General features: G+C 39.7%; 2 protein-coding genes across 3 annotated transcripts in view; both read left to right on the top strand.

Moving 5' to 3' along the window:
• Nucleotides 1-2,345: 2,345 nt before the first annotated feature.
• Nucleotides 2,346-7,705, top strand: LOC115162563 (fructose-bisphosphate aldolase A). 2 transcript variants are annotated; one of them, XM_029713995.1, is made up of 7 exons: nucleotides 2,346-2,484; nucleotides 3,926-4,044; nucleotides 4,468-4,734; nucleotides 5,153-5,313; nucleotides 6,230-6,488; nucleotides 6,754-6,953; nucleotides 7,220-7,705. In XM_029713995.1, exons 2-7 carry the CDS (start codon nucleotides 3,933-3,935, stop codon nucleotides 7,310-7,312), a joined length of 1,092 nt encoding a protein of 363 aa, XP_029569855.1. In that variant the 5' UTR covers nucleotides 2,346-2,484; nucleotides 3,926-3,932; the 3' UTR covers nucleotides 7,313-7,705. The 2 variants fall into 2 exon arrangements, with proteins under 2 accessions (XP_029569855.1, XP_029569862.1); XM_029714002.1 differs by lacking the exon at nucleotides 2,346-2,484 and having other exon boundaries at nucleotides 3,906-4,044.
• A 1,193-nt stretch (nucleotides 7,706-8,898) lies between these two features.
• Nucleotides 8,899-23,922, top strand: part of LOC115162554 (integrin alpha-M) — a 62,605-nt gene continuing 47,581 nt past the window's right edge. Inside the window, exons 1-12 of the mRNA XM_029713983.1 lie at nucleotides 8,899-9,016; nucleotides 14,256-14,364; nucleotides 16,963-17,066; nucleotides 17,542-17,612; nucleotides 17,743-17,860; nucleotides 18,212-18,339; nucleotides 19,450-19,592; nucleotides 19,708-19,858; nucleotides 21,620-21,770; nucleotides 22,099-22,172; nucleotides 22,354-22,477; nucleotides 22,556-22,689. Coding sequence (XP_029569843.1) covers nucleotides 8,974-9,016; nucleotides 14,256-14,364; nucleotides 16,963-17,066; nucleotides 17,542-17,612; nucleotides 17,743-17,860; nucleotides 18,212-18,339; nucleotides 19,450-19,592; nucleotides 19,708-19,858; nucleotides 21,620-21,770; nucleotides 22,099-22,172; nucleotides 22,354-22,477; nucleotides 22,556-22,689 — 1,350 coding nt within the window. The 5' untranslated portion in view covers nucleotides 8,899-8,973. The remainder of the gene's footprint in view (nucleotides 9,017-14,255; nucleotides 14,365-16,962; nucleotides 17,067-17,541; nucleotides 17,613-17,742; nucleotides 17,861-18,211; nucleotides 18,340-19,449; nucleotides 19,593-19,707; nucleotides 19,859-21,619; nucleotides 21,771-22,098; nucleotides 22,173-22,353; nucleotides 22,478-22,555; nucleotides 22,690-23,922) is intronic.

Raw genomic sequence — 23,922 nt, 5'->3', positions numbered from 1 at the left:
ATTTGTCTTCTGCTTTTATCAAACCCACAAATTAGGTTAGAGAGGATGGAGCAGAGCGCAGCACCCAATGAGCAGTTTAGGGGGTTAAGTTCCTTGCTCAAGGGAACATCGGCAGTAAGTGGCACCTGATTTATTGACAGATGTTTTTCCCCTGCCAGCACTGGATTCGATCCGGCAAAGCTCTGATTATTGACCACTTTTCTAACCTCGACGGTACCGCTGTCCCCCTGCTTAGTTCAACTTAGTTTGCTTAGTTTGACACTGAAGGAGAGGACACAGTTATCCGAAAAGATTAGATAATAATTTGAGCAAAAAAAAAGGTGTACAAGCAATTCAAATAGATTTTCTGACGATTTTTTGTTTTTCTGGTGCATGCTACATTTGTATTGGTTTGGGGTCCTTTGCCGGGGACCAATGGATATTGGTTAATCGTTACATCCCTATCATAAACACATGAGAAATGTCTCACCCAGTTTTGACATAATAACTACACTTTGCCCTCATGTTGCGTTGAAGTTACATGCTCTTACTTACTGTGCTTAATTGATATGGTTTTGATATGACTAATCATGCAAGCTAAAATGCATAAATAACTGATTAACTTGTCCTAAATACCACATTGTGAAGCACATGTTGAAATTGCATGAGATATAAAAGGACAAAAATGTAATCAAATAGAGAGCGATACTATTTTCTTCACTATTGGTTACGCTCTTGATATATTTCGTAATTTGAGACTACACTAAAGGCGAGAAAGCTCATGCTGCAATCAGTAGAACTTTGAGTGGGGCTGATTCTCAACTTTGTGTTACTTATTTTCAGGAAGTTAACAGTCTATTTCAGTGCCTCAGTCTCCGGCACATCGGCCATGTGTCATTGTTGGTAATTCCTCAGCTATCGTACTGCAGGTTTCCATGGTAAAACTGAGGTTGCCTCGAATACTATTTCAGACACGACAAACAGCTTCTCACAACCCTAAAGATGTGTGACATGAGCTGTCTCATATCACATTATGACTTGCCCCAGCATTTGGCCAACATTTGGCAGCTGCAGCCCACTTTTACTCTCACAGTGAACACACAAGGCCTTCAGAGTTCTTTCATACACCACACAACATTTAAAGGAGATGAGATGTGTCAAAAACAAACAGTGAGTAAACTTCACAAACAAACAAATATATATAGGGTCAGAAATTGAAACAAACTCGAGGTCAGACAAGTCCAATGTTTTCATGCATGTACAACCTTTGCCAAGACACCCACCTGACCCCGTCCTGCCAAGCAAAGGCCATAGAAGGTCAATAAAAGGTCAAGGATCATCACACAGTGTTGCCATGTCTGGATTGGATTTCTATGAGCAGGTTAGCCATGTTGCTCTTTCAGAACATTCTAACTGGTGAAACTCTGTGAACTCACAGCTGGTTAGCTAGTTACACTTTATAATAACTTAACTAGTTACAGTTTATAATAACTTTCCTTATTTAGCCATTGTAAATGTTCATGAATATTTATACATGTTTAAAATGCTTCTTTATTCATTATAAATGTTATAAATGCTTATGAATTGTAATGCTGATAAACGTTTACAAATAATGAAATACTTATTTACTCATAGTGTATAAATTCTTATTCATGAAATGTATTATTAACATACAAAATAAAGCAGGCTTATTGTGAGAGTTGAGCGTTTTATTGAGTATTTCAGATGGAGAAAAAGGAATCTCATTTGAATAGACATTACCAAAGTAGAATCACTCCTGATTCAAACTGGTAGGAGAATGCCTACATGCGGTTTCCATCTTTTGAAACGATGTGGTTTTTAATACCTTATACGACTTGTCATAAGCATCTCCATTGAAAACTTTCTACATAGACAGACATAAAATATTTTCACTCAAGGCCCTTGATTCTCTTTCGTTGATAGTTTTATTCCAACCTGAATATTTGTCTACATTTATTCCCCAACCCTCTCATCCCATGGCCTCTCAGATATTTTCCCCTCTCTTCCATTGATTTTGCTTCATATTACCCTGTTTTTACTCCTATATGGTCCAGTTGGTAGAGCATGGTTTTTGCAACGTAATGATGATTACCATATGGAAAGGTGTGCTCGCACTACTGTAAGTCACTTTAGATAAAACTGTTTGCTAAATGGCATATATCATATCGTTTAATGTGCACCCACTCTTATCTGTTCTCCTCACCATCCTTCTCTCCCGCTCACCATCTCCTGCTCATCGCCCATTGATTCCCTCTTTGCCCTTTCCCAGATAGCATGGGACGCCTAGCTGCATTACACTAACCCGTTTTTTTTAATGCCACCGCCCTTCTCCGGTTGCTTGCCATTCTTTTTTTAGCCGGCGGCTGAAATGTGAGGGGTCACAATAGGAGGATAAAAAGTGTCCCAGGCGGGCCAGGAGGTTGTCACGAACTTTAGTCGGATCTTCTCCCCTCTCTTCTCCCAGCTCTCCTCCAACCCTCCAAGGTAAATTAATCGAATCATATCTTAATAAGAGGGAAATTCATAATTTTTTTCCCAATACTTATATCTTACTAAGATATTTATCATATCTTAATAAGAATAAAAGTATGAATTTATTTATTTGAATCTAGGATAGCTCTGGCTGCTTGTACTTTATATTGTGTGTGATATAGAATTGAAAGAGCACTACAAACATTGTATGCTGGCATTATAAAGCGTATATGAAACTGCAAGAGCAAATGCATGAGTAGAATTTTCAGAAGCATTGTTGTTATTATACGATCAATGGTGCATCAATGCTAATCAACATTTTATGCATGCATTTGACACATCTCTATGCTAAAAACATTCATACAAGATGAATCTCTTAAATGCTCACTCAAGCTAGCATACCACAATGTTGCTTTGCTACATTAGGTATCATTATTTCTTTGCTTTACGCTAGCCTGCTTAGACCAAAAAGTGGAAATTACTCACAAATTGCATTTACTCACGCTGCACACTTTTAACTTAGCCTATACTGTACTTAACTGTACTGTACTACAGCTACAGCACATAATGTTATCTATATAGATCTGAGTTAGCCACTGAAGGAGGCTGCACACACAGTACCCTTCTACATAACCACTCTGAGAGAAACACGAGGTGCTTTGGTAACAGCTGCCGTGTTCCAATGTTTATATTTAGTTTGACCTATTGGATTGAGTGGTACTGTGACAAGAGGGTTGGATAAAGGAGGTGTAGTGTGAGTAGTGGAGGGGAGAGGAGGGGGGAGCAGCCAATGGAAAGGTCAGGGTTAAGAGAGACTAGAAAATGGAAAAAGTCATTCACATGCCTATCATGGCTGTGGGGGTGGCTGCTGCAACAGATACCAGAGCTTAACATGCAGTAGGCAGGCGTGCAAATTATAGACAGAAAGACAGACAACAACAGTCACACAGCAATCTCAAATGAACAGACATACAGACAGGCAACCACAGCTCTACAGCACTCTCAAACAGACAGACAACAACAGTCACACAGCACTCTCAAGCAGACCTATTGTAATACAACAACAGTCATGTAACTCTCTCAGACTGACAGACAGAGAAACAGAAACAGATTATGGGGCATGTTAAGTCTATATATTACAAGAGAGGAAGACAGACAAAAAGAGTACATTCGAATGACGTACAGACAATCACCCAAACCGACAGATACAAATACTTGCCAATTTCTTCATCCATAGCTTACTTCCCTTTTCTTTGAACCTTTACACATACTGTCATTTTACGGTGAAAGTAGTATACACTCTTTTCACGTCACTGACTGCTTTTCATGAAATATACCTTTGTTTATTTGCTACTTATCTATTTCTGTATGCGCTTCTGTGTATCTCAAGCCCTCTCTCTCCCCTCAGAATTTGAAACATTGTCACCCCACTCTTTCTCTTCCTTCTGATAAGAGTCAAAATGCCTCACGCATTCCCCTTCCTCACTCCTGATCAGAAGAAGGAGCTCAGTGACATCGCTCTCAAGATCGTCGCCAAGGGAAAGGGAATCCTTGCCGCTGACGAGTCTACCGGTACGCAAAGCTGGCCAACAGAAACTGGTTGCACACACAATATTAAACACACACACACACCAATGGAAAGAAAAGGCACCCATATTTTATGACATGCAAAGACATACTCATAATCAGATCAACTACATTGTCACAATGTACACAATGAGTGTTTTTTCACCTTATATTACCTACTTCAAAACATTTCATGAGAACCAACAAGTAATACCACACTTCAGCTTAAAATGCTACATACAAAATCCTACAACCGTTTCATAGTTCAGTTCAAGTTCATTTTATTGAATTCACATGGCTAAGGACAATTGAACTACTGAATTGTGCAAATTCGGAATTCAGTTTAACCATAGAGATATAACATAATATTTGTTCTATTTCATTCTGTGAGTCTAACCCTCATTCCCTATCTCTCTTTCCCCCCAACAGGCAGCGTTGCCAAGCGCTTCCAGAGCATCAATGCTGAGAACACTGAGGAGAACAGGAGGCTGTACCGTCAGCTCCTCTTCACCGCCGACGATCGCGCCGGTCCTTGCATTGGTGGCGTCATCTTCTTCCACGAGACACTGTACCAGAAGACCGATGCCGGCAAGACCTTCCCCGAGCACGTCAAGTCCAGAGGCTGGGTTGTAGGCATCAAGGTTGACAAAGGTGTTGTCCCCCTCGCTGGAACCAACGGAGAGACCACCACCCAGGGTAAGGAGGAAGAATAGGATGAATCGATGGCATTCCCCACTAATGGGAATACATACATACATACAGTACAACAACATACAATCATTTGTTTATAAGATCAAAAATGATTTTATATTATTCCAACCTAGCTACAATACTCAGCAGCCTAGTGGCCTAATGGTTAGAGTGTCCTCCCTGAGATTGGAAGGTTGTGAGTTCAATCCCTAGTTGAGTCATACCACAATGGGACCAATGCATCTTCACTTGGCAATAAGTAGATAGATTGGGGGTAAGGCATTGCAATAGACTACTGTCCTGATCATGTACTTGTACATCAAGCTGCCTTGAGATAGGTTCTGGTTTGCACAAGCCAAGGTTTGTGCAAGGCTACTTACAAGATACTATACTCATCTCTATTTTCAATCCATTTCTCTGTCAGGTCTGGATGGCCTGTATGAGCGTTGTGCCCAGTACAAGAAGGACGGTTGTGACTTCGCGAAGTGGCGTTGTGTGCTGAAGATCACCTCCACCACCCCCTCCCGCCTGGCCATCGTGGAGAATTGCAATGTCTTGGCTCGTTATGCCAGTATCTGCCAGATGGTAAGAATCACACAGCCCTTTCTTAAGGCCTCAGGGGTCTTGTTAGTTCATTAGCTCAGGTAGTTAAAGCACATTGCCACCAATGGCAAAGTTGTGGGTTCAATTCTCCTATGGCCCACAAGTTACCTTAGAATCATTGACTCTATTGAAACATGTGGGTTAAACTTTCATGAAATAAGCAATTATAAATGTAATAAATTCCTCAGAAATGATTACACTTTTATAAAATCACAGTATCAGAAAACACAGGTAAGTGTAGAGCAGGGATGGGCAACTGGCGGCCCCCGGCAGTCAGAGTTTCAACTTAGAAGTTAGAATAGTAAGATACACAAAGTGCAATTTTTTTATTTGGTTGTTCATCAGCAGTTTTTGTTATGTCAGTCACTGATAGTCAATTAGTCCATGTCAGCTAAATTTATTTAGATTGATGAGTTAATTTAGCAGCCAGCTATTTAAACGTGTTATCGTGGTTGAATTACCGGCCGAGGGGCCCCCACTGATTTTGTTAGTCAGTCTCACTCAGATATCCTATTAAAAATGACTAAATCTTCTCCCTGCCCCAAAATGAGTAGAATTGCATATAATTAGTTATAAAATTACAGAATCTTCTCTCCGCCCCATGGCAAAATGTGTAGAACTAAAACGTTGTCTCTCCACTGTTAAGAGGGGGCCATTAAAATGTTTTGCTCACAGGCCCGCGAGCAACTGCAGCCCCTTATGATGAGTTCAGATTTTTTGTGGCCCCCACCCACATCAAAGTTGCTAATCCATGCTGTAGAGGGATAGAGAGGAAAGATAGGAGGAGAGCCACTCACCTTTAAGGCTTTACTGATTGGACTGTTAACTGTCATGGTCAACAATATGCTCCGTTGGCTAAAAGTATATTTAGGTACTCATGACCTCTTCCCTCTTCTAGCATGGCATTGTCCCCATTGTTGAGCCCGAGATCCTCCCCGACGGTGACCACGACCTGAAGCGCACCCAGTACGTGACTGAGAAGGTCCTTGCCGCAATGTACAAGGCTCTGTCCGACCACCACGTCTACCTGGAGGGTACCCTCCTGAAGCCCAACATGGTCACTGCCGGACACTCCTGCTCACACAAGTACACCCACCAGGAGATCGCCATGGCCACCGTCACGGCCCTGCGCCGCACCGTGCCCCCAGCAGTTCCTGGTGAGCGGCCGACAACACACTGAATACAGCATAATATACAGCACGATAGACATATACATTTCTAAACATCCACCTTCCCCCTCACTCACTCTCCATGAATATGGCACTTTCACATACAGTATGTAGTTACAATATTATATATTTTATTATTGTGTATATTTCACATACAATTGTGTTGTATGTGAAATATACAATGTGTTGTTGTATCTTCTTTAGGTAGGTTTTTACAAAAAATAACCTTTCTTCTTCCCCTCTTCACCCACAGGCGTCACCTTCCTGTCCGGTGGCCAGTCTGAGGAGGAGGCATCCATCAACCTGAACGTCATGAACCAGTGTCCCCTGCACAGGCCATGGGCATTGACTTTTTCCTATGGCCGTGCCCTCCAGGCATCCGCCCTGAAGGCATGGGGTGGCAAACCTGGGAACGGCAAGGCTGCCCAGGAGGAGTTCATCAAGAGAGCTCTGGTATGAATAACCAAATATACAATAACCAAATATACACAATATACATACTTTTTTTTTGTGCATATATTCCACGTGTGATTGTCATATATTTGGCATTATATATAAAAAATATTGTCATATATTTTGCTCATATTTCAAATGCGATTATTTATGTCTGTACAGAGGCTACATGTTTATATTATGGACGTATAGGAAGCCACATTTAGAAAATATCAGCAGAAAACAAGTTCATGTTGTTCTTATGTTGTTATTCTTTCCTTCCAAAGGCCAACAGCCTGGCCTGCCAAGGAAAGTATGTCGCTTCCGGAGACAGCGCCGCCGCTGGAGATTCACTGTTCGTGGCCAACCACGCTTATTAGGCATGGACACTCACCAGTATCCCCCTCCTAACCCTCCCACCATCTCCCTGTCCCCGCCACCCTCCCCCACATGGGGAGTGCCATGTCTTATTCGGCACCTCCTAAGAAGCCGTCTCTACTCGACCCTCTGCAACATTACTCGTTTGATACCTCAGTACGGAGAAAGAGAGAGGAACGGAAACCTTTCTTTGGGCTCTTGCTTCAGAGAGAAGATTACAAAAAAAAGTGTTCTGCCTCCATTCCCTCTCCCTACCATTTCATACCTTTTTTAAGGTGAAGAGATTCCCATCGTTGTGTTTTTACACAACATGTAATATTATTCCTGGGTCTGTAACACCTAACTCAGTATAATGTTTGTACTGGAGCCATGGAATAAAGTATGCATCCATAATATGTTGCTTTGCTTCCTTCCTTATTGTATTTCAAAGTAACTGACAATTTACACAACATTATTGAGCAGCCTGCTCGGCGCAATGACTACTTCCTTTTTATTTAGAATGTACTGTTGGATGTCGATGTCGATAAATATTACCATAGGGGAAAAAAGCAAGACGAGGAGAGACTGTTTAATGTTGACATTCCAACTCAAAGGCTTTTCTCAAGACCAGTATCACTGAACAATGCACTATAGCAAACAAGAAGGCGCATTCTTACAAATAAGGCATTTGTAAGAATTTATAATAGTAATAACAGAAATTACTGTAAATATTATCAAGAATATCCACCGGGTGATACCAGCAGTTAACAGCAAATAGAGAGCAAAGCAGTTCACCTCAACATGGGGCTGTTATGAAAGTACAAATGAGTATGTAAAAAAATGGTTGTATATTCTGTTGACTGCATACATTAATTGAGGGAGAATGTGCATACAAAAGTATCCAAATAAAAGTGCTTCATCATAGTCATCTTCATAATAATAATAATCATTATCTACATAAGCATCATCATCATCATCATCATCATCATCATGATCCTCAAACTTGTAAACCTTTATCACACCAGATAAAGAGGAGCAAAACAGATAAATATGGACAAAGCAAGAAGGCGAATTGAGCTACAGCAGACAAAGACAGACAGAAAGTGAAAGAAAGAGAGGAATATTATAATTACATTCAGCTGTGGCCCAAATTTTCCTTGAGCGGATGGTTGTACAGTGCAAATTGACTCAGAAATATATATATTATTTGACAAAAACAGAATAATTTCAAACCTTGACTACAAGGTTTGAAATTATGCCTCACATATGCCTCTCTATTTATGCGTGGGAATAGTTAGGAAAATATTCCTTAATTGAAATAACTGAGCTGGTTTCCTGGTGATTTTACAGTATTTTATGTCAAACAATAAATAAATAAAACATTTGTTATTGTTTTTTCCCTAAATAAAATCACCTGGGAGCCAAATTTGGCCTGCGTGCTGCCTATTGGGGAATCCTGTTATACAGCAAGAGAAAGGGGGAAAGCTAAATAGAGAGAGAGTGGAAAAGATTGGATAAAATATTGTTAGCGTTTCACCCCATCAGTTCAGCTGCTACTTGGAACTATCCAAATAAAGTGTTAACCGAAGCCATTTCCTCTACATCAAGTTCCTCTTCTCAAACTGACACAACCTTAAGACCTCAGAACTCAGACCTCTCCTTCCATTTGCGTGTCCATGGGAGAATGACAATGGATTGGATAATACCCCTTTCATTCTACTTATCAGGTAGGCAAAATATATTTACTGTAACATTGCGGGATATAATAATGTTCAGTTGTAATAATGTTCAGTCCATAGTCTGCCCATATTTGACTTTTTTTAGTCATTTTTGGTATCATCCAATGACATAAAACAAAGAGGTTGGAATATAAGTCAGGGAAGCTTCTTTAAATGCGTAGCAATTGGATACTAATCCCAGATGATTGTCTTCCCATACATAAATGCTTGATAGAGACTATTATACTTTTACACATAAAACTTACTGTTGTATATTTACAGTCTTGGTTTTGCATCTCCACAGGCTACATTTGTGCCAGTTTTTGCAGTTTCATTGATGCATTTTAGACATCCTCAGTTCTCACTTGTCATCTTTCCTTCTCGTACAAAACTCCTACAACTACTATTACTGCTACTACTACTAGTACTACTACTACTACTACTACTACTACTACTACTACTAATACTACTACTACTGCTACTACTACTGCTACTACTACTGCTACTACTACTACAGTAGCGACTTTGGGCTTGCTACACTACTACTAAAGCCCTGTTTCCATAGAAATCTATCTCCATATAATGTGTGGGTGTAAGTAGATGCAAGCGTACATTTTATGTTGAAACCTTGTGGTAGGAAACTCGATGAAGTCACAGGTTATTACCTCCCTCAGACCATGTTGGGTTCTCTAGTTCCTTAACAGAGGGCCATACCAGTATTATTGAAAGTGTTGCATGCTTACAGCTATGAACATTTTTCTAAGCTTTTACACATGAAACTTACATAGTGTAATTATGAACCTGTCCATGATGCACAAACATCAGCCCCTTTATCACACAATGTATTGTAAGACTTGCTACAATATAAGCATTAATTACACTATATGTTCTTGTTATACGACACGATTCTGTATACTTCTGGTCCTTCTTTGGACACTGTGTTAACAACCCTCCAGACGAGCTTTAATGCCACACAACTCTCCTTCCGTGGCTCCTAAATACAAGTAAAACTAAATGCATGCTCTTCAACCGATCGCTGTCTGCACCTGCCCGCCTGTCCAGCATCACTACTCTGGACGGTTCTGACTTAGAATATGTGGACAACTACAAATACCTAGGTGCCTGGTTAGACTGTAATCTCTCCTTCCAGACTCACATCAAACATCTCCAATCCAAAGTTAAATCTAGAATTGGCTTCCTATTTCGCAACAAAGCATCCTTCACTCATGCTGCCAAACATACCCTCGTAAAACTGACCATCCAACCGATCCTCAACTTCGGCGATGTCATTTACAAAATAGCCTCCAATACCCTACTCAACAAACTGGATGCAGTTTATCACAGTGCCATCCGTTTGTCACCAAAGCCCCATATACTACCCACCACTGCGACCTGTACGCTTTCGTTGGCTGGCCTTCGCTTCATAATCGTCGCCAAACCCACTGGCTCCAGGACATCTACAAGACCATGCTAGGTAAAGTCCCCCCTTATCTCCGCTCACTGGTCACCATAGCAGCACCCACCTGTAGCATGCGCTTCAGCAGGTATATCTCTCTGGTCACCCCCAAAGCCAATTCCTCCTTTGGCCGTCTCTCCTCCAGTTCTTTGCTGCCAATGACTGGAACGAACTACAAAAATCTCTGAAACTGGAAACACTTATCTCCCTCACTAGCTTTAAAACCTGTTGGGGCTAGGGGGTAGCATTAAACCCTGAGATGGGATTGCTAGCAAGGCTGGAAATTCAAAACATCAAAAATCGAATAATTTCAATTTCTCAAACAATCAACTATTTTACACCATTTAAAAGATAAACATCTCCTTAATCTAACCACATTGTTCGATTTTCAAAGAGGCTTTACGGCAAAAGCATAAAGTTAGATTATGTTAGGACAGTACATAGCCAAAAAAGTACAAACATCCATTTTCAATTCAAGGTCAGGCGTCACCAAAAGCAGAAACCAGCTAAAATTAGGACATTATGTTATACAATACATGCATTTTTTGTTCCATTAAGTTCATATTTATATCCAAAAACCTGCTGTCAGAGCAGCTCACAGATCACTGCACCAGTACATAGCCCATCTATAATTTAGCCCAAACAACTACCTTCCCCTACTGTATTTATTTGATTTATTTTGCTCCTTTGCACCCCATTATTTATTTCTACTTTGCACTTTCTTCTACTACAAATCTACCATTCCAGTGTTTTACTTGCTATATTGTGTTTACTTTGCCACCATGGCCTTTTTTGCCTTTGCCTCCCTTATCTCACCTTATTTGCTCACATTGTATATAGACTTATTTTTCTACTGTGTTATTGACTGTATGTTTGTTTTACTCCATGTGTTGTTGTGTGTTGTCGAACTGCTTTGCTTTATCTTGGCCAGGTCGCAATTGTAAATGAGAACTTGTTCTCAACTTGCCTACCTGGTTAAATAAAGGTGAAATAAAAATTTTAAATAAAATAAAATAAAATACACAGTACACCGAACAACAATATAAACACAACATGTAATGTATTGGTCCCATGTTTCATGAAATGAAATAAAAGATCCCTGAAATGTTCCATACGCACAAAAAACATATTTGTCTCAAATTTGTTTACATCCCTGTTAGTGAGCATTTATCCTTTGCCAAGATAATCCATCCACCTGACAGGTGTGGCAAATCAAGAAGCTGATTAAACAGCATGATCATTACACAGGTGCACATTGTGCTGGGGACAATAAAAGGCCACTCTAAAATGTTTTATCACACAACACAATGCCAAAGATGTCTCAAGTTTTGAGAGAACGTGCAGTTGGCATGCTGACTGCAGGAATGTCCACCAGAACTGTTGCCAGAGAATTACAGTAAATGTTCATTTATATACCATAAGCTGCCTTCCACATCGTTTTCGAGAATTTAGCAGTACGCCCAACTGGCCTCACAACCGCAGACCACGTGTATGGCGTCGTGTGGGCGAGCAGTTTTCTGATGTCAACATTGTAAACAGAGTGCCCCGTGGTGGATGTGTGGTAATGGTGTGGGCAGGCATAAGCTATGGGTTATGGTGTGGGCAGGCATAAGCTATCACCTCATGTTTCAGCATGATAACACACAGCCCCATGTTGCAAGGACCTGTACACAATTCCTGGAAGCAAATATCCCAGTTCTTCCATGGCCTGCATACTCACCAGACACGTCACCCATTGAGCATGTTTGGGATGCTCTGGATCGACATGTACAACAGCATGTTCCAGTTCTCACTTATATTCAGCAACTTCACACAGCCCTTTAAGAGGAGTGGGACAACATTCCACAGGCCACAATCAACAGCCTGATCAACATTATGCGAAGGAGATGTGTCACGCTGCATGAGGCAAATGGTGGTCACACCAGATACTGACTGTTTTTCTGTCCACGCCCTAAACTTTTTTTAAGGTATCTGTAACCAAATTCCCAGTCATGTGAAATCCATAGTTTAGGGCCTAATGAATTTATTTCAATTGATTGATTTCCTTATATAAACTATAATTCAGTAAAATCTTTGAAATTGTTGCATGTTGCGATAATATTTTTGTTCAGTATATTTTGCCAAATGGTTTAGTGTGTGGGTGTACTATGTTGCAACTTGTCACCAAGAGGTCATCAATTCATGCATGTAAATGCTTATTAGACATCAGTGTTATGTTCAAGACCACCTAAAGCGAGACCGATTCAACACCGGAGGGATTCGAGTCTGAGTCAAGACCACGACCGGAGGGGGGCGAGACCAATTCAAGACTGAGACCAGGAGGGGGACAAGAGGTCCAAGACCAAGTCAAGAATGAGACCAGAAAAATGAGTCCAATTCAAGAACATGTTTGGAATTTTATCGCCAACATAATAAGAGTTCAAAATGTCCAGTATTTCTGTGATCATATTTCAGAAGAACATTCAGATTCTTTAGACAATCAGAATGGTGAAAAAATGCATGCTCAGGGCAAATGGAGCCACTCTACAAATTATTACTAACCCAAAAACAGTAGGGAACAATGTGGGCCTTCTACGCTTTCAGAGAAAGACAAAGGATTTATAAAATAATAACATTTTTAATAATTAGATTATTATTTTCAAAGACGTTCTAATTTTATCTATTCAGTTTTTGTTAGAAAACGTTTTGATTGGGAAATGCTTAGCCTAATGGTTGTGTTTTTGCATTCTTAAGATTTTGACCTAATGGCTTATTATGTTCGAGTGAATGGACTGCTTATCATCATGCTGTGTGTGACTGCCGTCTTTCCATCTGCCATATGCAGTGGTGTTGTGGTGCCTGGAGAAATGCGCCCTGTGTGAAAAATCCTTTGTCTTCCTATAGATTTGTCAGATTTTCACTCTCAAATCATAAACAAATAACAAATGTATGTTCTAAGTCCACAACAATGCTTAAACCATATCAGGACACTGTTTTTGAAGTCAGGGATTTTTTTTTAAATAAATATTTTTGGAGGGTGTAGTTGCCTTTTAATTCAAATGAGCAAAATAAATGCTCTCCCCATTGATACAAATCAGCATTATATAATTCTGTCAGGTTGGCCTACATTGTAGTCAACATTTTATTGGGAAGGGTTTTTGGGAAAGCCTTTAGAAATGTTCATGACGAATGAATTGTGCATCGCAAATAGCCTACTAACCAAGACTATGGACCAAACCTTTTCAAGTTAGCATTTACTGGTCGATACCAGAAGTTGAAACGTCTTTCCTACCTACCAGCTACCGATGTCATTCTTTTGTGAGCTGCTCCATGCAACAACCAGTTGAGAGCTGCACGCTCTTTTTGCCTGCAAATGATATTCCGTTGAAATTAGGTGTGAAATTAATGTGTGCTGCACACGTGGATATATTTCATGTGCTTTGCGATTGTGTAGGCTACTTTGTGCATGTTTTTCTGTTGTCCTACATAATTAATAAGTTGTATACCTCCACTACACTACTTCGATATGCAACAGTAGGGATTAAGTAATGAGTATAGGCAATGCCCACTTAAAAAAAGTTGGTATAGGGCGTATACCTGTGTATATCCTCCAATCAGTGGCGGTTGGCGCCATTTAACATGAGGGAGGACCAACCTCCACTAGCTGTCCCAGTCAAGTTTTTGAGATCGATTTTTGAGATCGGTTTCAATATCTTACACTCTTAAATAGATTCTCATACATGTTTTGAAAGAAAATGTGGAATGTTTGGGTTGCGGTAATGCTGTTCCTGATATATTTTCTCCTCTGCTTAGTGCCTCAAGGTGCTTTGGCTTTTAACATTGACCCTGTTGCTTGGAAGTATGTCAGCGAACCTGATGCTGCTGGGTTTGGATACAAGGTGGAACAGAGGAACCCAACAAGGTAAGAGAAAGCATATAGCTCATGGAGATAAGTCTAGTGACTTGGTTTGACTTTTTCTTTCTTTTTCGAAAATTTGATTTTCCTCAGCGGCCAGTGTCTTAGGTACACAAAAATTGTTCGTAGTGGCTTGCTATATAAAGCAGGCAGACAAGCATCAAGGTATTCAGTTACTGTTTGATTGAATGTTAGAATGGGAGAAAGAAGTGACCTAAGCGACTTTGAGCATGGTATGATCGTTGGTGCCAGGTGTGCCGGTCCAAGTATCTCAGAAATGTCCGGCCTCCTGGGCTTTTCACGCACGAGAATGGTGCTATAAACAATAAAAACATCCAGTCAGTGGCAGTCCTGTGGGTGAAAACAGCTCATTGATGAGAGGTCGGAGGAGAATGGCAAGAATCATGCAAGCTAACAGGCGTGACACAAACAGGCAAATAACGCAGTACAACAGTGTTGTGCAGAACGGCATCTCAGAACTCACATCTCGTCGGTCCTTGTCATGTATGGGCTATTGCAGCAGATGACTACACAGCTAAAAACAAGAAGTGGCTCCAGTGGGCACGCGATCACCAACACTGGACAATTGAAGAGTGGGAAAACATTGCCTGGTCCGACAAATCCCGGTTCCTGTTGCGTCAGGATTTGCCGTAAGCAGCATGAGTCTATCGCCACATCCTGCCTGGTGTCCATGGTACAGGCTGGTGGCAGGGGTGTAATGGTGTGGGGATTTTTTTTCCTGGCACACGTTAGGTCCCATGATACCAATTGAACAACGTTTCCATGCCTGAACAACTCAGGCTGTTCTGAAGGCAAATGGGAGTCCAACCCAGAACTAGATGGATGTACCTAATAAACTGTATATTTCCACACTATGATGTTGGAATAATACTGTGAAATTGTGAAACTGATGATAATGTCCTTTCATTGTAAGAGCTGTGTGAAAAGGCTGTCTGAAATTTCAGCCTGTTTTGGTGGGATGGAGTTTTGGTCTGCCTGGTGCCATCACCAGGCAGACCAAAAGAGGCAGCTGGTCATCGTTAGAGGCGTTGTCTCTAATTGGAGGTCATATTTAAGTTGGTGTTTGTCCCACCTGGGTTTGTGGGAGATTATTTTTTGAGTAGTGTTTGTTTCACCTCTGCGTCACGGTTTGTTGTTTTGTTTATTAAGTTTATTTATGTATTGCATAGTTTCACAGGTTAAATAAAAATGTGGAACGACACACACGCTGCACCTTGGTCCTCTCATTCCCATGACTACCGTGACATTTATTTATATATTTTTTTAACAATCAAAGTAAGATAATTTAATGTTTCCCAGAAATGATTTGATATTGAGAAAAATAAAAGGCTGTATTTGACCTTTAACATGTTTGCTTGGGGTTTTTAGTACAAGGGTATTTTAATACTTTTTTAATAGTTAGCCTTTTTGTCTTCATTTCAAATGTACATAAAAAAGAATCCTTCTGATGAACCAAACTAGTATAATATCAAAGCAATGCTATGCTTTTGCCTTAATTTGTCTTAATTTCAAATAAGAACTTCTGATAAACCAAATTACCAAGCCCAGATCAGATACAACAGCCAGCATAAGACGAGATAAGACAAAACTAGACATTTTTACAGATGCAGTAAAGAGATCAATTTAACGCAGACTGTGGGGATAGAAAAAGGATGCTGGATTGGCGCACCTTCAACAAATCTGATCTAACAAAGTGGATATTCTTCAAATCCGCCATGATTAATATATTGTAACAGGCCAACAATGTAGTTACTTAAGTCTGATTTTGATATTTGGCTGTTTTAACGGCATAACATTTAGAAGTTGTCCCTTTTGAGGTTTAGAAGAGGTGACTGCTAAATGCTGAGTCCCGTTCGTATAAGCTATTAGCATGGCTAGCATACAGAAATCGGTGGTGATAGTCAAAGCCGTTTTTAACTGTAATGCAGTTGATTGGTGAAGATGACATGAATATGTATTGGGGTTGACATCCATACAAGCATTAAAACACGATTTTTACCTCAACATAGTGTGAAATACACATATAAATAATAGCCTAAATGTAGACAAATTTTTCTGGATGGCAATGAGGAGATTCGGGATCTTTCCCCCATGTGTTTCCATGGCATTTCCATTGTTTTGGTTGAGTTCCATTGACTTCTTTACTGTATCTATGTTGTGTTGTAGAACAACTGACTGAATACCGGGCATTCAGATCAAACAGATGAGACTTTGTGACTTGTCAAAGAAATATTAGCAAGGCTAGCTATATCTGCAACAAAATAGCTAGCTAGCCATCTGCTTGGCTAGCTAGCCAGCTGCTTGGCTAAAACAAAATGTTAGCGCATAGTTCTCTGATTGGCTAAATGGATCAGTCTCGTCGCAAAACTTTAGCTCAAGATTTGACATGTTGAATCTTGGAAACTCCAGCAGCCGACTTGAGACGTTCTAAAACTAGACCGTTCAGATCAAGTAAACTTTGTTCTAAATCTGCATAACAATGTCTTGTCGCATCTTATGTATCTGAACTTGGCTTTATAATTTTTGGTGTTTTATTTTTGTCATTTAATATAACATAAACATACCTTTGACCTCTATCACAAGCTTGCTTATAAGTGCCCCCTTGGCGCAGTATGAGCAAAATAGGAGGGGACTAGTTTACCGATGCCTGATCAGAGATTCATCTTGCACACCATTGTCAATACAAGGTATGTATGGTAGAATATGCTACTGAAATATGTCTGTTCATTAGCAATGGGACATTTCTTGATTACTGTTGAGCCTACCTGTGTTGTCAGATGAAAACCTTGTAATTCTATTGTTGCCAATTTAACATCTTTTTTTTTTTTACATTTAATAAAGGAGTTACTTCCCTAAATGTACTATAAACATTATATGACTCTAGGACCAACAAAATGTATTCAAAATGCTTTGGAAGTTTGATAATTGTATGTTCGTTAACAGTAAAATATGGCAGTGTTTTCCTTTTCCTAAAAAGTTTCTATTTTGGAGACATGAGGTTTTCATCTGACAGTAGAATAAGAGATGAGTTGAGAGATGGTACTTGACTAATCTCTAACAAGAAAATAAAATAATATTTTTTTTTTGGGGGGGGGGTGTCTAATAATGCAAATACAAATCTAGATGTTTATACCGCAAATTCTCCCCTGTTGTGTTTTAAAGTGCCCAGTCATGGGATCAATATGTCTCTTGGTTTGTCAATGACAAAGGATCCAGATTCACTAAAGATCATGGTGAGTGAAATGTGTGTTCACGTCTTAGCCGTATTGATGAAAAACCACAAGGACATAATCAAATTGGTGCATTGCTTTTCATGATTATTATCATTTTGTTCATCATCTCCCCACCTTCTGTTCCTTATAGGTATGCGGACCAACCATCCCAAGAGAGTGCAAAACCATCACCACCTACAACGGGATGTGCTTTGAAATTGACCAAAATCTTAATAATGTGAGACAACCTGTCCCTTCATCTCTGGAAGGTAATCCAAGGTTGTATTAAGGTAGTCGGGTTGGTTGAGTCAACATAGGTTTCATAAACAGACTTTCAAATCTTAAATATATTAAAAGAAAATAGACCTATTGTGGTACAGATGCTGTCTTTTTTGTGTGTGTCACGCCACAGCACGCCACATAATTATGGAGGGTTATCAGTGCCAATTCTTAAATGCAATGTTTAAATGCTAAATTGCAATGTGACAATGACAAACGCAATGCCTAAATATTACATTGCATTTAGGCATTTACATGAAGCACTAATGGTTTGGGTCTCTACCATTTGACTTCACATTATTCTTGCTCTGTTTTGCTCTTTTTCTGTACATTTTGATCAGAATGTCCTGGACAAACAGACATAGCCTTTCTATTGGATGGGTCAGGAAGTGTTGACAGAAGTGATTTTGAAAAAATGAAAGACTTCGTGAAAGAACTGATCAGGGAATTTCTGGGAAGGGATACTAAGGTAAGAACTACTTTTACATGTTATTATAGAAAGAAAGCTAAAAGCTGCACTGTTTTAATTGCATTCATTGGTGATTACTCAAAATATCATTGGTGATTAGGGTTGAGGTCGGAAAAAAAATCATATTTTCAATGATTTCTCAATAAACTGAAAAGGATAAGCTATTTATCATCCTTTTGTTTTATTCAAATCACTCTGAATTGAGTGACTTCAATTATAATTGATCACAACCCTGATATTTCTCAACATAACAATATTTAGTCAAATATGCAACATGTAGTTATTAGTTTATGTAGATTGGCAATTGTATTTGTTATGGCGAGATCAACAATAAAAATGTCACTGAAGTATTCATATGACTAAGCTTCTTGTTGGTATTTTGAGTGTCTCCATTATACTGATAGATACAGTCACTGCCGAAATCAATGGTATCCTTGATAAAGATCAGCAGAAAAGACTCAAATAAATAATACAAATAGTGAGCTTTATTGTATGCCAAAACAAAAAGGTAAGTTATATTATTTAATACTAATACAATTTACTTTACCCAGTACCAGGATATTGTAGCCAAAAACCCGGTGGCCTCTGCCAGGAGGCTGTAACTTTGCCATAAGGGGCTCTTCCAGCAAGACCATAACCCCAAGCACACATCAAAATCCACAAAGAAAAGGTTAATTGACCACAATGGCCATCTCAGTCTCCAGACTTTAACCACATTGAAAACCTGTGGTTTGAATTGAAGAGGGCAGTTCATAGGCGCAGACAAAGGATTTCAAGGATCTGGAATTATTCTGTATGAAGGAATGATTAAAATTTTAGGAAACGCTCAGTGCTGTTATCCTCACAAGGGGAGGGAGGGTGCTGGAGTATTGAAAACAGGGGTGCCAATCATTTTTACCTCAATCTTTTTGAGAAAAGAAAGATTAGTTCATTAACAAAATATTTTTCTTAGAGCAATTGTATTAGTATAAAATACATATATATTTTTTTAAATTATGAGCGTACAATATAGATCAGTATTTGAATTATTTATTTTTAACAGTATTTTTTGCTCATCCTTATCAATGGTGTCAATCATTTTGGACACGACTGTTCTCTTTCTTTTTACAGTTTGCAGTTGCCCAGTATTCAGGCTATTGCACTATACATTTTGACTTAAACACTTTTAATGTCATGAATTGGGATAATCAAGTGAGTAGTATTAAACAACAAGGTGGAGGGACTTACACGGCAGCAGCCATCCAAAAAGTTGTGTAAGTGCATAATATTTATATAGACATATTACAGTATATTTCCCCATAGAGTCAACATACAGAATATTACCATACATGTTAAAAAGTGAATCTACAACCTTTTCTGATCAAAAAGCCAAGATGTCTTTTCAACGAGTAGAGGATCGAGACCAAAGGCAAAGAAGATCTTGATCGTCATTACAGATGGACAATCACATGACAGCAGGACGCTGGGGTATGCAGCCTCTGAGGCTGACGCCAAAAACATTATTCGATTTGCCATTGGGGTAAGTTGTTTGCCTCACTGTGTTTTTTGTACACCATACTACGCAAAATAATCTTCATTTTCATTACGTGTTATTATATTCTTTAAAAAAAGAAATTATCAATTGATCATGCCTCTTTTGTATTCGAGTTTTTGTGTCACAGGTCACGATAACAAAGTTTTACACGGCAGTCACCTTTGTATTACATTTAAATAGACTTTATAGACTTAAAATCACAATATTTGTATTTTTTGTTCAATCATATACAGTTGAAGTCGGAAGTTTACATACACTTAGGTTGGAATTATCAAAACTCGTTTTTTCAACCACTCCACAAATGTCTTGTTAACAAACAAAAGTTTTGGCAAGTCAGTTTTACTTTGCGCATGACACAAGTCATTTTTCCAACAATTGTTTACAGACAGATTATTTCACTTATAACTCACTGTGTCACAATTCCAGTGGGTCAGAAGTTTACATACAATAAGTTGACTGTGCCTTTAAACAGTTTGGAAAAATCCAGAAAATGATGTCATGGCTTTAGAAGCTTCTGATAGGCTAATTGACATAATTTGAGTCAATTGGAGGTGTACCTGTGGATGTATTTCAAGGCATACCTTCAAACTCAGTGCCTATTTGCTTGACATCATGGGAAAATCAAAAGAAATCAGCGAAGACCTCAGAAAGAAATTGTAGACCTCCACAAGTCTGGTTCATCCCTGGGAGCAATTTCCAAACGTCTGATGGTACCATGTTCATCTGTACAAACAATAGTACGCATGTATAAACACCATGGGACCACGCAGCTGTCATACCAATCAGGAATGAGATTTGTTCTGTCTCCTAGAGATGAACGTACTTTGGTGCGAAAAGTGCAAATCAATCCCAGAACAACAGCAAAGGACCTTGTGAAGATGCTGGAGGAAACAAAAGTATTTATATCCACAGTAAAACAAGTCCTATATCGACATAACCTGAAAGGCCGCTCAGCAAGGAAGAAGCCACTGCTCCAAAACCGCCATGGCAGCATCATGTTGTGGGGGTGCTTTGCTGCAGGAGGGAATGGTGCACTTCACAAAATAGATGGCATCATGAGGTAGGAAAATTATGTGGATATATTGAAGCAACATCTCAAGACATCCGTCCGGAAGTTAAAGCTTGTTCGCAAATGGATCTTCCAAATGGACAATGACCCCAAGCATACTTCCAAAGTTAAGCAAACTGGCTTAAGGACAAGAAAGTCTAGGTATTGGAGTGTCCATCACAAAGCCCTGACCTCAATCCTATAGAAGAATTGTGGGCAGAACTGAAAAAGCGTGTGCGAGCAAGGAGGCCTACAAACCTGACTCAGTTACACCAGCTCTGTCAGGAGGAATGGGCCAAAATTCACCCAACTTATTGTGGGAAGCTTGTGGAAGGCTACCAGAAATGTTTGACCCAAGTTAAACAATTTAAAGGCAATGCTACCAAATACTAATTGAGTGTATGTAAACTTCTGACCCACTGGGAATGTGATGAAAGAAATAAAAGCTGAAATAAATAATTCTCTCTACTATTATTCTGACATTTCACATTCTTAAAATAAAGTGATCCTAACTGACCTAAGACAGGGAATTTGTACTAGCATTAAATGTCAGATATTGTAAAAAACTGAGTTGAAATGTATTTGGCTAAGGTGTATGTAAACTTCTGACTTCAGCTGTATAATGCCACTACGCAGAAATTATGATTTTTAATTAACAGCAACTTTAAGTACCAGTGTCTATTTCTGGATTTCCTCAGGTGGGCCAAGCCTTTTCTTCGTCCTCAGCAAGAATGGAGTTAGAAACAATTGCCTCCTCTCCACCAAGAAACCACATGTTTCAAGTGGGCAGCTTCCAAGCACTTGGCCAAATCAAGGATACATTACAGAACAACATTTTTCCTATTGAAGGTATGGTTACTTTTCTTGATTTGTCTGTCAAGTCACTATAGTCCTCATCAGTCCACCACACCATTGCAATCTAACTTTTAATAAAGTGTGAATGAGGTGTTTACCCATCTTGAATATCTGTCCTGCTAAACTTGTATGAGTCTACCTCTACCTTAGTTGATTGTTAACAATAACATAATATGTAACCTACAGGACATACTGTATAATACTAACTCATGTGAATGTTGATAGGAATCAGACCATCTCACACTGTTCACTTACGTGAATGTGATATCTCAGACTGCCATGTTTGTTGACTAGTTTTTCTGTCTTTTTTTTGGTATTGCAGGATCTCAGACTACTGGGGAATCTATTAAGATGGAAATGGCCCAGGAGGGATTCAGTGTAGCATACATGCCTGGGGTAGGAAATACTCCCTTGTCCATAAATGGCTCAAGTCCTGCATGCTTTCTCATTGGCTGGCTTGGCTTTCATGCCAAGCACTAATCCTGTTTTCTGGTCACTAATTAAAATATAATTGCATGTAATATAAATCAAATTAAATGTATAGTCTTCAATTAGTACATTTGCCCATCCTTGCCAGGGAGGATTCCTGATGGGAGCTGTTGGAGCCTTCCAATGGAGGGGGGCTTACCAGGAATACACAAGGAGCACTTTAAACCCTACACCACAACAGAGTCAGAACATGGAACCAGATAGCTATATGGGTGAGAAAATCTACTGAAAAAAACACTCAAACGTACACTGTTATTATTGGCTCTGACCCTGTGAATTTCCCACCTCAGGGTACTCCATGGCAGTTGCTAGGACACACACTCGCCAGTTTACCATTTTAGGTGCTCCAAGATTTAAACACACTGGACGAGTGGTGGTTCTTTCGTCCAGAGACACAGACAAGCCGATAGAATTTTCTGGACAGGTTTGTACACAACTGAAACAATGATATTGTTGTTGACTGAAAATAATGTTGAATATCATAACTTGCCTTCTCCAAAAAAGTATGTGGGTAGCAGCAGACCTTCAGGTAAATCCTGAACCAGTCACAAATTGAAAAAGAAAATTATGACACACATGATTATTATAGGTGATGGATTCAACCTGAGAATTTTTGTCCAATGAATTAATGAACGTTGAACAACATTTTAGTTTGTTTCAGATTTGATCATGTGAAAGCTAAGTGGGTGTTCCCCAATTTGGCAAAAGAATTGCCCAAATGGCCCGCCCGGTGAATGAAAGGTGCCCCGTGTAAAATTACTATGTTTTCCTATAGTTTTATCAGGTTTTCACTCTCAAAATCACGTTTTATAGAAAAATTACAAAGATAGGTTTGAAGTCCACAACAATACTTAAACCATATCAGGAGACAGTTCAGTGAGACAGCATATAGGTCTGCTGATTAAGTACCTCTACGTGCGGTTATAGGCCCCGAAAGTTCTGGTAGTGTCATATTTCTTTTGCCTTTAGTGTGGCTGGTGTTACGAGCCAATCCTGGTGACTGACCAATAGGCACACGGCCGGCACTGAATATGCGGTCATGTTTACATGACACATCTGAAATCAGGCTACCTGATGGAATTTTGATGAATGCGCAAAATTGTCATTCAAAATAAAGATGTGATGAAACCAAGATTGAACTCTTTGGCCTGAATGCCAAGCGTCACGCCTGGAGGAAACCTGGCACCATCCCTACGGTGAAGTATGGTGGTGGCAGCATCATGCTGTGGAGATGTTTTTCAGCTCAGGGATTGGGATCGAGGGAAAGGTGAACGAAGTAAATTATAGAGAGATCCTTGATGAAAACCTGCTCCAGAGTGCTCAGGACCTCAGACTGGGGGGAAGGTTCACCTTCTAACAGGACAATGACCCTAAGCACACAGGCAAGACAACGCAGGAGTGGCTACAGGAAGTCTCTGAATGTTCTTGAGTGGCCCAGCCAGAACCCGGTCTTGAACCCAATCGAACATCTCTGGAGAGAACTGAAAATAGCTGTGCAGCAATGCTCCCTATCCAACATAAACAGAGCTTGAGAGGATTTGCAGAGAAGAATGGGAGAAACTCCCCAAATACAGGTGTGCCAAGCTTGTAGCGTCATACCCAAGAAGACTCAAGGCTGTAATCGCTGCCAAAGTTGCTTCAACAAAGTACTCCGTAA

The sequence above is a fragment of the Salmo trutta genome, chromosome 2, assembly GCF_901001165.1.
Source record: "Salmo trutta chromosome 2, fSalTru1.1, whole genome shotgun sequence".
Lineage (NCBI taxonomy): Eukaryota > Metazoa > Chordata > Actinopteri > Salmoniformes > Salmonidae > Salmo > Salmo trutta.
Note: the sequence above shows the minus strand (reverse complement) of the source record. Positions and strands in the feature narration are given on the sequence as shown.